Consider the following 16870-nt stretch of genomic DNA (forward strand, 5'->3'; position numbering starts at 1 on the left):
TTCAACATTTCTCATTTTTTTCCTGTGTTGTCATCTTCTTACAAAATAAATCTTAGGTGAACATGGATTCTCTTTAGCCCATCCCTGCTCATTTTGCTCAAACCCTTCTTCCTTACAAAGGTACCTCTTGCCTTTTTCCAAACATTTCCTCACTGTGTATTTAACCTCCATTCCATTCTAGGGAGGTGATGGGGGTGTTAAGTCCTTGTCCAAGGGAACATGGCATCCAGTGGAGGGACCTGGCCAGAATCCGGGTCTCCTGACTCCCTCCCTGTGCCCGATTGGCTGAGTGGCCCTGGGATTGCAGGACAACCCTTTGAACTCAGGCCTCAAGCATTTAGTCCATCCTGACCCCAATGTATTTCTTGTTTTTAGGACCCTGGTGGTACAAATGGTTTGCACTCAACTACTAACCTAAAGGTTGTTTTGATGCCACCCAACAGTGTTGCAAAAGAAAGTCCTGGCAATCTGATTCTGTAAAGATGTCAGGCAAGCAAATCCTATGGAACACTTTTACTCTGTAACACATGGGGGTGTCCATGAGGCAGTCAACTAAATAGCAATGGATTTTATGGGGGGGGGGTGTTTGTCTTTTGGGTGTAGGAAGAAGGAATTAGGATGTTGTTGTTGTTAGGTGCCACTGAGTCAGTAACAAATCATAGCCACCTTATGCACAGCAGAACGAAACACTGCCTGATCCTGGGCCGATGGATAGTTTGTTAATAAGACTCACACCAAGGTCAGATTGATGTCACTTTATTTTTTTCTCTGTAACCTTTCCAAGTTCGAAACAGTCCCAGGGATTTCTTTTGGTTAATTATTGGCAATCACCTGTAGGGACACAGATAAGAAAAGAAGTGAACCGAACAGTAGAGCTGTACTTGCTGGTTTCCCACTCTCCTGCCGGGCAATGCACTGCCTGTGTGAATCTGAAGCCCCTCCTGCCTGTGAGATGTTATCACAGCTTTCCATTGACCGGCTGTGGACTTGGCCTGGAATCCTGTTAGGGCTCCAGGGGGCCTGTGAACTCCTAAAAATTAATTACAAAATGTCTGGGCATTTTTATAGATTTCGTGCCCTATGGGTGATCTATAACCTGTCTTCAGAGGCCGTTTAATTGTATTTGTTAACCTTTCTAATATGTCAAAACCATGACTCAGTGATGTCATTTTAGTACTGTCCCTGGTTGGTGCTAACCAACAGGTTGGAGGTTTGAGTCCACCAAGAGGTACCTCAGAAGAAAGGCCTGGTGATCTACTTCTAAAAGATCACCAAACCCACTGTCATCAAGTCATTCAATTCCAACTCAGTAATCCTATGCTGTTTTTAAGTGCCATCAAGTCGGTTCTGACTCAGCTACCCTGTACAGAGTTATCAAGGAGCTGCTGCTGGCTTTGAACTGCTAACCTTGTGGTTCACAGTCCCATGCTTATCCTACACGGCCACGCCAGGATTCCCATAGTGACCGTATCATACTAGTAGAATGGCCCCATGGGATTTACAAGGCTGTAAATCTTTATGGAAGCAGACTCCCCTGTCATTCTCCCGCAGAGTAGCTGGTGGATTTGACATGCGGATCTTTTGGTTGGCAGCTCAGGTCTTTAATGACTGCACCACCAGGGTTCATCTGAAAGATCACAGCCATGAAAAGTCCATGGTGCACAATTCTATTGTGACATACATGGGGTCACTGTTAGAATCAGCTGGATGGCATCTTGTGTAGTTTTACTAGCATAATTAATCACATCAGTGTGCAAGAATATATGTCCAAGGATGTGCATTGCAGCCACATTAAAGTGGCAATCATATTCATAACCACAGAATACTCTGCAGTGGTCCAAAAGAACGACATGTAAAATATGATAGATGGAGAGCTAAGTGAAAAAGCCAAGTTGCAGAATGGTTTGAAAAGTAAGATATTATTTTTGGTTAGAAGATGTTATATACACCTGTGTTTATATTATGTAAACGAAGGCCCAAAGACCACACAACAAACTAGCAGTGATTTATCCCTGGGGAGTGGAGATGAAGGTATGAAACAAGTGAGGACTTCTATGTTTTTACTTGATACACTCCTATAATCTTTTACTAGTACATCTGTGTATGTGTAAAAAGTATATTTTACCCATTTTTAAGCATACAATTCAGTGGTGACCGTGTGCAACCATCACCAATATTTACAAAGGTTTTTCATCACTGAACAGAAACTACCCTTTGAGCAATAACTCTCTATCTTTTAATATTTTTACAACGAGTATGTGTTAACTTGGAGTTCTGCTGTGGCCACTGCAAGTTAATGAACTGGACTGCAAAGTCAGTTTGAACTTCAAGGTTGGCGGTTCAAGTTAACCAGCCGCTCCTCTGAAACCCTATACAGGGTTGCTATGGGTCGTAACTGACTCGATGGTATTCAATAACAACAACATGCGTTACTTTCTGGGAACACCAATAACACTAGTCAGTGCTGCCGATTTCTGTGTTGTCACTCAATAAGCATTTGTTGAAAGGACAAATGCCCTTGGCCACCTGTCTCCTGTATTGCCCTGTTTGTGCCTTTTGTTGCAGCTCCCTGGCCTTAGCTCATCACCTGTCTGGTTTGTCCGGGCAGGTGTTCCTGAGTATCCCCAGGGGTACAGCTGTGCCTGGCTCCATGGAGGGCCCCTGGGCTGGGACCACTGCTAGGTTTCACTCAGCCTCTCTGCAGCTGCTGGGGGTGGCCTCCACGGAGGACAGCAGGTGGCGGCTTGGCTCACCCACTTCTGGAAGCTGCTGCTAGGCATCTGTGTCTGCCCTGGCTGTATTCCTGTGAATGTGAATGTAGGCCCAGTGCCCAGCTGCCTCACCAGGCTGGCTTCCCCAGTGATCCCCTGTGACATCTGGCCATGGTTTGGGCCCTGGCCTGCTCTGCCCTTGTGTGTGTGTGTAGCTGGGAACAGCTGATGCTAGACCTCAGGCCCCTGCTTTGGGACCCCAGGCACTGCCAGGGCCAGCTGCATGGTGAATCACATGGCAGCTGGGGCTGGAAGAGGATCCTAGGATTTGGCTGGGAAAAGGCCCCTGAACAACTTTCCATCTAATGAGGCTTTTGGACCAGGTTCCTTTGACATGCCGGTGGCACCTCAAAAGTTGGACTCAGCTTTTCCATCGCTAAAAACAAATTGTGACTTTCCTCCAATTTAAAAACAAAAATCCACAAGTTAATGGCCACTCTTTTCTTGAACTTAACAGTTTTGCTTGACACACTTTTTTCCAGAGTGTCTGGTCCCTGTGACCACTTGTTGGCAAAGAAATGCATCAGACAGATAAATGAAGAAGGAGCAGCGAGTATTGATGGGGAAACTTGGAAGCCGCCCACCTGCTTGTTTTGACAGTGTATTTTTCTTTGACCACATGTTCATGGCTCTGGCTTCATATTTTATTTTATGACAGAATGTCAATTTAATTCCATTGAACAGTTCTCTGCAAATTAAAATAATGAAATCAGATGCCAGCTTGCCCTTCTTTTGGGGCTCTGCCACAAGCAGTACAACTCCTGTTTGCCTCCTAGGAGTGCGGAGGACCCAGGTCTAGTTGAAGTCCCACTTTACAGTTGAGCAAACTGAGGCCCTGGCATTGCCAGAGAGTGGTTTAAAAAAGTCTCCCCAGGACACCTAACTTTAAGGGTTAAGGGTGATGGAGAAATTCAGGAATGGGCCACTGAAATGTACACGTGAAGCTTGTTGAAACTTGTCAAATGTTTTCATATATATATGTGTGTATGTGAAATATAGAGATTTGCATTACACACACATAAATATATGGAGAGAGTACTGGTGTGCTGTGGGCTAGTGAATCAGACTGCAAAATGGTTTGAACTGCAAGGTCGGTGGTTCAAGCTCACCAGCTGCTCCTCGAAAACCCTATACAGAGTCGCTATGGGTCAGAACCGACTCGACAGCACCTCACAACAACAAATCTATATCTATCTATATCTATATCTATATGAAAACATTTGAAGTTCAACAATCTTCACATGTACACTAAAGTAACAGTAGCAATATATATGTATATGTTTGCCACAATAAAGAAAAATGAAAAAAAAAAAAGTCCCTCCAGTCAGCCAAGTCTTCTCTTTCTCTTCTCTCCACCATCCATCACCTGGAGGCAGGGCCTCTTTCCTCCTCCCAGGTACCACTTTTTGTGAGGATTCTTTCAGTAATAGTTACTTCCACTTACTATTATTTGCAGCAATGGCTGCTCCCAATATTGGTGCCATTTAAAAAAAATTTTTGCATAGATAATTTTTATGATGATTATAAACAAATGAGTACCCTTCAGGGAGTGTGATTTTTAATAATTAAGGGTGTGGAGGTCTTAGGCTATCAGGTTTGGGGCTTTGCAGATAAAGTGTTCACAGCACTAAGTGATGGGGTTTAGAACTATACACAGATAATGCAAAAATAAAATATCCTACTAAACCTACGAAACCTACTCAGTGTTTTGAGGGATGTTTTTTGTTCGTAAACCCTTTGGTCAATGTTGTTCTCTGTGTTCCATTTCACTCAGATTTATACACTTAAGATTTTGGGGCCTATGGGGGACCCAGTAGGAGTTGCCCAAGTCTGCAGCATCCTCAAGGGAATCCCTGCCTAACTTTCAGGAGGAAGGGGGAAGCTCTCAGTTCCCAAGTAGGATTTGTCCTCATGAGCCCAGGCGAGCCCAGGCCATGCCAGTCTTACCGAGTTGATCCAGTCGATGTAATTGGAGACCCGAGTGAAGACAGAGGGCTTGTGGTAGTAGTTGCAGCCGAGGGAGGACCCGAAGCTGACCACGCCGTGCACTTCCCACTGACCATTGGCTGCTCTGCAGTTCAGTGGTCCCCCGGAGTCTCCCTGAGGAAGGCCAGAGTTCTAAGTCAGAAGCAACCTGGGGGCCTGGGTAAGGTGGTGTTTTACTTGCTCTCAAGTGGTTCAAGCTTACCAGCTGCTCCTTGGAAACCTTATACAGGGTCGCTATGGGTCGGAATCAACTTGTCGGCACTTAACAACAGTGCCTTTACATGCTCTACTGTGGGTCACCATATCCTCGGAGGCAGGTTCCAGTGATAACAGCTCAAGATGGCACCATGAGACCAAGAGCTAACATATATTAAGCCTTTCTGTGTGTGTATCTGGAACTGAGCCAAGCACTTCATATACCTTATAATCCTCACAAAAACGTATGAGGTCCCCATCACAGTGAGGAGGGAAAACTGACACGCCCAGAAGTTGATTTGTCCAAGGTTGTACTTGTTCGAGTAAGTAAAGGAGCTTAGGCTTAGCACCATGTTCTTCATTGCCATGGGATATTTTCAACTCTGGCTGCCGGGGGTAGGAGGGGCGGGGAGGGGGGTGCACCGTGAAGACCATCATCGTCTGTGCTGATGAGGGAGTTTCCCTGAAGCTGTTCTATAAGGGTAGAGAATGTACGGCACAGTGTGATCTGAAGGATGTGTGGAAAATGCAGAGAGCCTCCCTGCTCTGTCTGCAGTCCGCTGTATGGTTAAGACAGTCTATAGCTTCTGTGATGACTATGTTGAGGGGACATATTGGAGCATAAGGACCCTGGGGGACATAGTGGGCTATGAGTTAGGCTGCTAACTGCAAGGTCAGCAGTTCGAACCTACCAGCCACTCCATGCGAGAAAGATGAGGTTTTCTGCTCCTGTAAAGATTTACAGCCTCAGAAACACTATACAGGGTTGCTATGAATCAGAACTGACTCAAGGTCACACAGTCACCACACTACCACCACCATGGCGGCATTAGTGGGGTTAACTCAACAGACAAAGTAGGATTCCACTTAGAAAGATGCTAACCCAGAGAGTGGAGTCTGTGGGTGGTGCAGTTAATGCACTTAGCTGCTAACTGAAAGGTTGACAGTTCAAGTATACCCAGACAATTCGGAAGAAAGTCCTGCTAATCTATTCCCAAAAAGTTCTGTCAACCAAGAAGGAAGGAGTCTTCACATCAAGGATGAAGCCTATGCCCTCAGTACACAAGGTTGTTAGGAACGGGCAACCTAGACACTGGCTGCCTAAAATGCAGGGTATAAAGGTTTGAAGTGGTTTGCAAGTTTTCAAGAGGGTGTTTAATTTCAGAGTGTTCGGGGGAAGGTAGCATCCTCACTGAATAGTTTTCATCTTGTCTAGACGGGTCTGGTGAAAAGAGATGGGAATAGGATTCTTTTGATTCAATAGTGAGTAATTGTTATCGTGACTAATTGTGCTTGTCACAACTGTAAAGGTAGAAGTTGTGTACCAAAAAGGGAGGAGTAGTTAATCTTACATTCCAGGAACTGAAGACTCTAGGACCATCAAGAGAGAAGAACATTAGCTGAATGTGAGACCCTAACCAGAGAAGTAGCGACACCAAAGATAGAGGCAGAGATGAGGACATGGAGAGACAGAGCAGTTGAGGACTCCAGACTCCTGGAAAGAGAAAGGTTGTGTGCTGGTGGTCAGGAGTCTGGCTTGCAAAATGTGCCCTTTGGTTATTTAAATGATTATACATTCCTGCATGTTTTTGCATACATAACAAATGAGGGAATAGAAGCAAATACTATAACCAATGGCTCATGGAGGGGATTGCAATCCTTGTAATGTGATTTGTTGTTGTCGTGTGCTGTGGAGTCAGTTCCGACTCATAGCGACCCTGTACAGGATTTCCGAGGCTGTAAATCTTTACGGGAGCAGAAAGCCTCATCTTTCTCCTGCAGAACAGCTGGTAGTTTCGAACTGCTGACGGTAAGATTAGTTGAGTGCAAAACAGATGTTCTGCCATGTAAACCATGTAAAAACCATCACTTAATTTACAATAAAACCTTTAAAAAAAAAATCAGTTCTACTCTGACACACAAGGAATTGCCATGAGTAGGAAATGAGCCAATGGCAACTGGTAACTCAGAGAATACTTAATGTGGAGCCAAGAACAGAGGTGGCTGCAATGAGAGACCTTAGTGAGACCCAAGGAAAGACTTCCTGGCAGTGAGCGTTGTGGACACCTCAAGGAGAACCTCAAAGTATCTTCCCTGGAGACTACAAGAACAAAGGTCAGTTGTTCCAATGTCTGGAACTGTTTTTGGTTCTTCTGCCAAGGGTTGGGGAGATGGGTACTATGACCTAGAAAGTCTCCCCTCTCTCAGTCACCTTCCCTTGTGAAGAGTGGGTGCTTGGCTTTCTGTACTCACGTTGCAGCTGGAGATCACACCGTCACCACCAGCACAGACCATATTGGTCTTCACTGTACTGCCCCACCAACCAGAGCTGGAGCAGGTGGCATAGTCCACAACCAACAAACGGCCCTGCTGCAGGATGTCAGGAAGCGCCCCATTGGCTGTAAGAGATAGGAGAGAAGGCATCACAAGGGCAAATGGTCTGCAGAGGAAAAAGCTTTCTGCCCAGCACCTTTCTCTCTGCCACCCTTTACTTCTCTCTAACCATAGAGTTGGAGTCCTGGTGTGGCGCTGTAGGATAAAGCACTGGACTACAAAGTCGGTTTGAATCACAAGGTCTGCGATTCAAACTCACCAACCTCTCCTTGGAAACCCTAACAGGGTTGCTATGGGTCAGAACAGACTCAATGGCACTTAACAACAGCAATCCATAGAGTTGAAATGAGAGCAGCCTTCCTTGCCTATATTATATCCTCACAGGTGATTGGTCAGTGTTATGGTCACAGATGATTGGTTCAGGGGTGACCATCTGACTCATACTAAGCCAATGAGATCCTTTCCCTGGAAATTTGGGATTGGAACGAAGTGATCCCAGCCAGAGAGGATTTAGGCCTGGGAGTTATTGGCAGTGGCTGTCATTTTCTTTCATGTGGAGAAGAATAAAGTAGATTCTCCAAGAAAAGAGATATTGAGAAAAGGTTTCCTAAGCATCTGACTCGATGACACCTAACAACAACAACAACAAAAAGTATCTTCTAGCCTCTCAGCCCCTGAATCTAGGCTGTTTGTTCCTAAAGCCCTCTCATATCTGTCCTTGGATTGAGACCCCTGTAAGAAAAGTAAAAAAATCCTTAGAGTAAAAGTAACAAATTCCCCTTCTGCTTAGCTAGATCCATGATATGTCATATAAAATGACAATAAGATACCTGATATTTGGAGTTCCCTCATTAGGACAGATATTCTGGTTTGGTGAAGGTACGAAACCAGTTCCATTTTCTCTAAAGACCCTGAGATGATCAGTTGGGAAAGAACTCTTGACTATAGGGTAGGGGGTTGACATTGTTTTCCTCCCACCCAAGTTTTGGCAAGGGGGAGGGGGAATCTTGGCTCCCACTTACTCTGAAGCCTTCCCCAGCCGGTGACGTAACAGGCATAATTGTTTGGTAGAATGCTGCCGGCAGGCGGGAGACAGGCCAGCTGGACTTTGTCATTCAGAGAGACAGGGCTGGCCAGTTTGAGCAGAGCAATATCATTCCTGGGCCAGGAAAGAGGCAGAATATAAGGACAGTGTTGACTTTTCCTGCCTCCGTTTTATTTCTGATTCCAGCCCCAGCTGGATCCCTCTTCAGCCTGCCTGACCTGTGAGTCTTACTTTTCTCAGGGCTAAGAGGGGTTGGGAAGGAGCTGTGATTAAAACCACAGGATTGCATTTGGTCCCTGGTGGAGCTTGGAGTCCTTGGTTCCTCTAAGTCCCTAGAGGAGAAGGTTTAGAGGAGGGCTGACAAGTGGATTTTATCTTGCAATGTGCAGTGTGATGAAGGAGTCATGACTGCCAGGAGTGATATGTTGACAAGAATTCTGAGGGTCTGTCCAGGCTTAGCAAGAAAAAAAAAATACATCCATGATTGCTCATTGATGTCTGTTCTGCCATATACATCCTATGTTTGGCTGAGAAATGGCAAGAGATGCTCAGATCAAAAGGTCTTTTTGATTAGTCTTTCTCCCTGAGCCCACTTGTCTTGTTTGGAGAGAATTCAGTGGTTGTGGCCGATTACATGTTCCAAGATGGCAGCAACAAGACCTCTCATTCCACACATTCTTCTTACAATGTGACAGTGACACTGCCAATCAAGATGTGGGGTCTATGTTTGTGCTTCTTGAATCTGGAAGTGTCTATCATCATGGCAGAAGTGACTTTAAATGACTTTCAAGACTGGGTTGTAAGAGGCAATACAGCTTCTTCCTGGTCCTTTTGGGATTCTGGCTCTTAGAATCTAGCAGCTCTCAGACATGCACACATAGAGTCTTTGAGATGATTCAGCCCCAGCCATTATCTGACTACAACCTCATGGGAGACCCTGAGTGAGAACCACCCAGCTGAGTCCAGTCAGGACAGTAAGAGACAATTGTTATAAATGAGTATTGTTGTTTGAAGCCATTAAGTGTTGGGTAAATTGTTCTGCAGCCACAGATAACAGCAAGAGTAGAACCAACCACTGATAGGACAAATATTTAAGGTCCCGAAGGCAGAGTCTTCTCATTTCTAACATGCTATTTTCACCATCTCTCCCATATTTCTCTACATTGACCTGCTGGTCACTGCCTCAGCACACACGTGACCATTTTCTGACAGGTTCCCTGCCCTAGTAATGCTCCTGACTTTTTTTGACTCCACTGTGTCCCTGTCCCCAGGGTGGACAAAGTAGAGACATGATCAGTGAATGTTCAGGGTGGACCTACAGCTTAACTGGCAGGAGACCCAGGCAATGCTGGCTGTCTTTTCTTCTGCCTCCCCCGGGCATCTGTGGGGCTGGCTACACCTCTAAGTACTTTTTCCTCACTCTACAGAAGGATTGACGCTCAGGTCAGGGTAGGGCTGAGCCCACTGCCTCCCAGGAGTACCCCCACACCTGCCCCTGTCACCCCACCGCCTAAGCTTGCCCAGACGATTGGTAGAAGGTACCCTTTGGAGAGCTGGCTGGAGTTCCAGTCCTCGTGCACCACGAGCTTGGAGACCATGATGGTCACGGAGCCGGCCTCCTCCGTGGACAGGCTGTGCCGGCCTAGCACCACACGGTAGGTCCTGGAGGAGCTAGGGAAAGAAGACAAACAGAGAGAGTCAGCTCTGGTCCTCACAGGCACACGCATGGCACCCCAGTGGCCTGGATTTTGTGGTTTCCTTTGGCTGATGCTAGGGATGGGCCCAAGGAAGCCATTGCTACATGAACCATGGTTGCTATTAGGTATTGTTGAATCGATTTTGACTCCTTGTGATCCCATGGGTACACAGCGACCCTGTGTACAACAGAACGAGGCACTGCCTGGTCGCGTGCCAAAGGTGTCTCTACGTGCGTTTGAATCACAACCTTTTGGTTACTAGTCCAACATTTAACCATTTGTGCCACCGAAGGACTTCTCATAAGTTAACACTGTTGTTGTTGATAAATGTGGTCGAGTCAGTTCCAACTCATAGCGACCCAGTATAGGGTTTCTGAGGAACAGCTGGTGAGTTTGAACCATTGACCTTGTGGTTTAAATCCACCTTCTGGTCCTGCGGTTATCCCACAGTGCCACACCAGGATATTATAGATATCCTACTGCCATCAAGTCAATTCCGACTCATAGTGACCCTCTTGTATAGGACAAGAGCAGAACTGCCCCATGGGGTTTCCAAGGCTGTAAATCTTTGCAGAAGCAGACTGCCACATCTTTCTCCTACAAACAGGTTGATGGATTCGAACCACTAACTTTTTGATTAGCACCAAGTGCTTTAAACATGGTGCCACCCAAGCTCCCTTTATTATACTATGTCTGGGCTATGCTATAGGAGTCCTGGTGTGGCACTGTCGGCTAATGTGTCAGACTGAAAAGTCATTTGAACTGCAAGGTCGGTGACTTGAACTCACCAGCTGCTCCTTGGAAACTCTATACAGGGTCGCTAGGATTGGAATTGACTTGACGGCATAACAACAACAACAGGCTATGTTATAATATAATAACTAAAACTGGTGTGGCTCTGTAGGATAAGCACTCGACCACAGGTTGGAATGACCCACAAGGTCGGTTTGAACCGTAAGGTCGGCTGTTCAAACTCACCAGTTGCTCCTCAGAAAACTGACTCGACAGCACTTAAACAACAACAACAACAACAACATATATACTAGGAATCCTGGTGTGGCGCTGTAGGATAATGCACTGGACTTTAAGATCAGCAGTTCAAATCCACCAGCTGCTCCTCAGAAATCCTATACAGGGTCACTATAACCAAATCGATGGCACTTAACAATAACAACATATATACTAATTAGAACTATGATACAATAGCTATAAATGATAATATAAGAGTTATAATAATATAAATACTAAGCGTGTAATACCAACCCAACCAAAGTCCCAGTGACCTCCAGCAAATATGCAGTGAAATATGCAGAATACACTAAAGTCACCAGGAGGGAAGACAAGGGAACAACAGTGTAGAGTATTTTTCCCCCTTGTGGGCCTTTATAATGGTAATGTTGTCATGTGAGTTGGTTCTGACTCATAGCAGCCCTGTATAAGATTTCCAAAGAGTAGCTGGTGGATTTGAACCATTGACCTTGATGTTAGCAGTTCAATGCTTATCCTATAGTGCCACACCAGGATAGTTAACCTTTATGAAGCACTTTTATACACCTAGCATGTCACTGAATCCGCAATTAATTCTATTAGGAGTCCCTGATTGGTGTAAACGGCTAATGCACTTGGCTGCTAACTGAAAGACTGGAAGTCTGAATCTACCCTTGAAAGAAAGTCCTGATAATGTACTTCCAAAAACTCAGCCACTGAAAACTCCACTCTGACACACACAGTGTTGCCATGAGTCAGAATGGATTCAAAGGCAACTGGTTTGTTAATTTTGATTAATTCTATTATCGCCCTACAACCAGCTTCCCCCCCACCTTTTTTAACAGGTGATGACATTGAGCTTGGAGAAGTCATTTAAGTCTTTTGTAACACATGGTACATGTGGTGGTAGTGGTTATGTGCCGTGGAGTCGGTTTCGACTCATAGTGACCCTATACAGGGTTTCTGAGGCTGTAAATCTTTACGGGAGCAGAAAGCCTCATCTTTCTCCCATAGAACAGCTGGTAGTTTCGAACTGCTGATCTTAAGGTTTTTGCAGCCTGATTCATAACCACTATGCTACTGGAGCTCCTTCATGGTACATATAAGTACCACTTGTATTTTCTGGAGGGTGAGGCTTTGTTCCCCATGCATAGTATGTGATGGTGCTGGAGGAGGGACTTGTGTAACTGTGTAAAACAGAAGGAAGTTTACTGATGACATATTGCTATATTGAGAGGTTACTGTGAGATGGTACATCCTGGAGCAGCAACTATGCAAAGCGTGTGTCTCTTTGGGCTTCTGTCCCAGCAAGATAAGGCTTCTAAGTAAGTTTACTGCTTCCTGTGTGCCATTGGGAAGGATATAATGTGTCCCACATAATATTAATCAAAACCCATCATACCTAACAAAAATTGAAAAACATTCAATGACAGCATGCATTTTATTGTTGTTAAGTGCCGTTTAGTCGGTTCTGACTCATAGTGGGAGGAAAAAACCATTATACCTACAAAATTTTACCAATGAAAACTAATTCAGTAATGAAAGTTAAGTTGCTCTAGGAAATCAAATTCCAGATTCACAAAATGGCAGGAATTGGATCTTCCCTTTTTCCTGTTCTCCCTTAATGTCTAGCACAGACACTCAATTCATGTTATGTATTTGCCCATCAGAAGACCAGTGACTTGAGTGAGAGACTGACGGACGGAAGCTCATTTCTCAGCCAGGAAAGTGGCTATTACAAGGCTCCTTTAGCAGTGCGGTTCAGGCCACGTGGGCTCTAACTCTCAGAGATGCAGTTACCTGATGCAGTGAGCAGCAGTCAGGACCCAATTGTTGGCCACCAGGGACCCTCCACAGGTGTGACGCCACTCACCACTGGAGCTGTACTGCAGGGAGACCTGGGGAGAAATGCAAGTGCTGGTAGCTGAGCCCCAATATCTGCTCTCCAGCATCCCTGGGTTCAGGTTGAGACCAGGGCGAGGTGGCTGAGGCGCTCATCCCAGGTTTCAACTCAGTAATCAAGATCAACAACACTATTTGTTTTCTTCACATTAACATTTAAAAATTTTATTTTTGTTTTTGTTGTTGCTATTGTTGACAATGGATTCTGGTATGGTGCTGTAGGATTAGCACTGGACTGCAAACTACAAGGTCGGCAGTTCAAACCCACCAGCTGCACCTCAGAAACCCTATACAGGGTCACTATGAGTTGGTATTGATGCGACAGTACATAACAACCACAGTGTTGCTGAGAATATTGGAGTCCTGGTGTGACACTATAGGATAAGCACTGGAACTACTAACCACAAGGCCAGTGGTTCAAGCTCACCAATTGCTCTTCAGAAATCCAGGGTCACTGTGAGTGGGAATCCACTCGACAGCACTTAACAACAACAATTGCTGAGAATAGGCTCACCAGGTCATACACCCTTTCAACGGTATCTGCATGTATAATTTGGTGGCATTGTACCCTCAAGTTGCACAATCATTCTCATTCTCCTCTTCTGAACTCTGTCTTCCCCCGGTAACCTAATGTCACTCTTCCCTGAGTTTCCTATCAAGGGTTCTAGGTGCTGTTGCCAATTTGACCCTATGTATCTAAAAGGGAAAGGAGCTCTGGTAGCATAGTGGTTACGAATTGGACTGCAAACCTTAAGGTCAGCGGTTTGAAACTACCAGTTGTTTCATGGGAGAAAGATGAGGCTTTCTGCTCGCTCCCGTAAAGATTTACAGCCTCGGAAACCCTGTACAGGGTCGCTATGTGTCAGAACCGACTTCACGGCACTTAACAACAACAACAACATCTTAAAGGGACACAATGTTCAAGAGACACATTCTTTATTAAGATAAACTATTTGGTTTAAAGATGATTTCAAGGGATATTTTTGGTTTTAGGTTTAAGGTTAAAGATGATCTCAGGGACATTATCTCAGGGGCTCATCTAGTCTGAATGGCTCCAGAAAGTCTAGATTTCGTAAAAATTTGAAATTTGTATATAGAGAGCTTGTCTTTTCTTCCAGTTTCAACCACGAGTCCCCACATCTTAATCTCTCACGGGAATTTTCACTTTTGCCTCTTATCTGTTCTTCCTGCTTATACCCAGGCACAGCCCTGATGGCATAGTGGGTTACATATTGAGCTGTTAACTACAAAGTCAGCAGTTCAAATCCACCAGGGATCCATGAGGAAGAAATATGAGACTTTCTGCTCCTATACAGATTTGCAGTCTATGAGTTGGACCCATTCGAATAGCCCGCAACTACTACCGCTATTCTCACTCATTCACTCACTCACTGCCACTGAGCTGATTGTGAAGTCCAGTGCTTATACTACAGTGCCACACAGTGCTCTAGATTACACTATGAGTAAACAGTTATTTTCATTGTTAACACTGACTTGCCTGTGCTTAAGGAGCCCTGGTGGATTATTAACTGGGCTGCTAACCTTAAGGTTAGTAATTCAAATCTACAGTGACACCTCAGGAGACAGTTGAGACTTTTGGCTCCCATAAAGATTTACAACCTTGGAAACCCTGTACAGGGTTGTTGTGAGTTAGAATGGATCTGGTGGCACACAGCCACCACCACCACCACCACCACCACCAAGGATTAATTTGCATAAATCGCTCTGATTGGCTTCTTAAAACAAGGAATATTTGCTGAGTGGTGATGAATGGTGCATTGTTGTCATTGTTGTTAAGTTCCGTCGAGTTGGCTCCGACCCATAGTAACCCTGAACAGGGTTTCCAAGGCTGTAAATCTTTACAGGAGCAGAACGCCTCATCTTTCTCCCGTGGAACAGCTGGTAGTTTCAATCGGGCTGACCTTGCGGTTCACAGCCCGATTCGTAACCACTACGCTACCAGAGCTCCTTGAATGGTGCATAAGATATCAATATGTTTATAAGCAAGTACTGGATTGAATACAGAATATGAGAATATATTTATGACCTGGTGTAGAGCTTAAGGGTATGGCCTGAATGAGTAATGGAAAGGTCAGTGCTTTAAACAGTGCTCCTCAGAAACCCTATTGTTGTTATGGGCTGTTGAGTCAGTTCCAACCCATAGTGACCCTGTATAGAGTTTATGAGGAGCGGCTGGTAAGTTTGTGGTTCAAACTAACTGTGCAGTTGAGTGCTTATCCTACAGCACCACACCAGGACCCCCAGAAACCCTATACAGGGTTGCTATGACTCAACGGCCCTTAACCATAAGCACCACAAGTGTGTATGGGTAATGGGTGATATACTTCATATTCAGGCCAGAGAAAGCACTTTCTCCTAATCTCTAAGGTTGATCAAAGTCATAGAAACTCATTTTATTGGTGAGTGTCCCATCCGGCCCTCTGAGACTCCACCAATCCTCATCTTTGCCAGTGCACTAGACCCCATGGGTGAAGGGCAAAAGGGTGATTCATGAAGGGTGGAGGCAGGGAGAGAAGATGTGTACTCACCTGCCAGGGCCAGCTGTTGGGCACTGCATCTTGACCCCCAACCACCCTGGGCAGCTGGGGCAGGTAAGTGGGGAGCCCACAGCTGAGGGCTATAAAAAAAGGAAAAGAGAAAGCATTACGAGCCCAAGGAGTAGGGATTTATACAAACAAACAAACATTTAACCTACACCGGTCATATTCCCAACTCCAAATAGAAAACCTGTGTTCTGGGTAAATCCCAAAGATTTCCATGGACTTCTGTCCTTTGCTCCATTTCTTTGGAAGGCCACTCTGATTTCCCTACAACCACAGATCTGAGTTTGGTTGGCGTGGGAAAGGATCCCACTCACCCTGAGTCCCACCAGGGGACTGGGAAACCTTCGTCACTTCTGAGTGACAGGGCTTACCTCCAGCCACCAATGCAGACAGCAGTAGGGCCTGGATCATGTTGTGTTCGTGGCAGTTCTGTAAACCTGGCCCAGCCAAGGCCCTGCTTTTATAAGAGGGCTTATCAGTCTGAGATAGACAAGGAACATGCAAGATGGAGATTTTCTCAAAGCACAGTGAAAAAAAGGGTTTATATCCAACTATTTTTTCCCCATCCATTATCCTATAAATACTTTGATAAAAATGCCAAAAGTCAAGATTGAAATATGGATTGTTTCTGCTTTCAAGAGATTACGCTGTATATTAGGGAAGGGAGAAAAACACTGAATGTTGGTCTTTGGAGTTGAATTTTCAAAGAAACGGTGACGTTGGCCTGCTGAAAAAACAGTCTAGATCCATGGTTCTCAACAGGGCTCATTTTATCCATCAGGGAAGATTTGATAATAGTTGGAGACATTTTTGGTTATCATGGTCAAGAATGAGGTACTATTGGTGTCTAGTGGGTCAGAGATGTTGTTAAACATTCTACAATGCACAGGACAGCCCCACAACAAAGACTTATCCAGCCCAAAATGTCCATAAAACCTAGGTTGAGAAATCCTGTTGTAGGTCATACCTCAGCTCGCTTGTGACTTTGAATGAGTCAGCTACATCTCTGGGCCTGGGGTTGTTCACCTGTGAAGCAAGGACAGAAACAGGTACCGATCCTACTTCACAACCTTGTGGTGAAGACTTGAAAACTGTGGTTGCAGTGGGGAATGTGATTACTCAGAAGCTCAAGACCTACATGGTTGGGATTTGGTAGCCCCAGTGATGGAACAAAAGGGAGAGGGTTGGCAGAGGATGTTTTTGTTGGGACAGATTAGGGTGGCTGCTTAGAAAGTTGAGGGGGGGGGCGAACAGAGAAAGGGGAGTGGACAGTCACACAGACACATGTAGCAGGTGCATTTACCTGGGTTATCTGGTCTGTGCACATTAGCTGTGGTTGAGTTGGCTCCTGACAAAAGGTGACCCCATGCAAAGTGGAACAGGCAACTG

At 45.2% G+C, this 16870-nt stretch overlaps 1 protein-coding gene across 1 annotated transcript; it reads right to left on the minus strand.

Annotated features, from left to right (window-relative positions):
• Window positions 1-813: 813 nt before the first annotated feature.
• On the minus strand, window positions 814-15892 carry CELA2A (chymotrypsin-like elastase family, member 2A). The gene is made up of 8 exons (XM_006866364.1): window positions 15853-15892; window positions 15467-15555; window positions 12816-12913; window positions 9874-10002; window positions 8309-8445; window positions 7206-7351; window positions 4719-4871; window positions 814-831 (listed from the first exon to the last, which is right to left on the minus strand). The coding sequence occupies exons 1-8, from the start codon at window positions 15890-15892 to the stop codon at window positions 814-816; spliced, it is 810 nt and encodes a 269-aa protein (XP_006866426.1).
• Window positions 15893-16870: the final 978 nt, after the last annotated feature.

This window comes from Chrysochloris asiatica, unplaced genomic scaffold, assembly GCF_000296735.1.
Source record: "Chrysochloris asiatica unplaced genomic scaffold, ChrAsi1.0 scaffold00090, whole genome shotgun sequence".
Classification (NCBI taxonomy): Eukaryota; Metazoa; Chordata; class Mammalia; order Afrosoricida; family Chrysochloridae; genus Chrysochloris; species Chrysochloris asiatica.

Coding starts and splice junctions, on each gene's coding strand:
- CELA2A (XM_006866364.1), bottom strand. CDS start 15,892: ATGATCCAGGCCCTACTGCTGTCTGCATTGGTGGCTGGAG. Junction 7,352..8,308: donor CGGCTGGGGAAGGCTTCAGA/GTAAGTGGGAGC, acceptor TATCTCTTACAG/CCAATGGGGCGCTTCCTGAC. Junction 4,872..7,205: donor GTGTGATCTCCAGCTGCAAC/GTGAGTACAGAA, acceptor GGCCTTCCTCAG/GGAGACTCCGGGGGACCACT.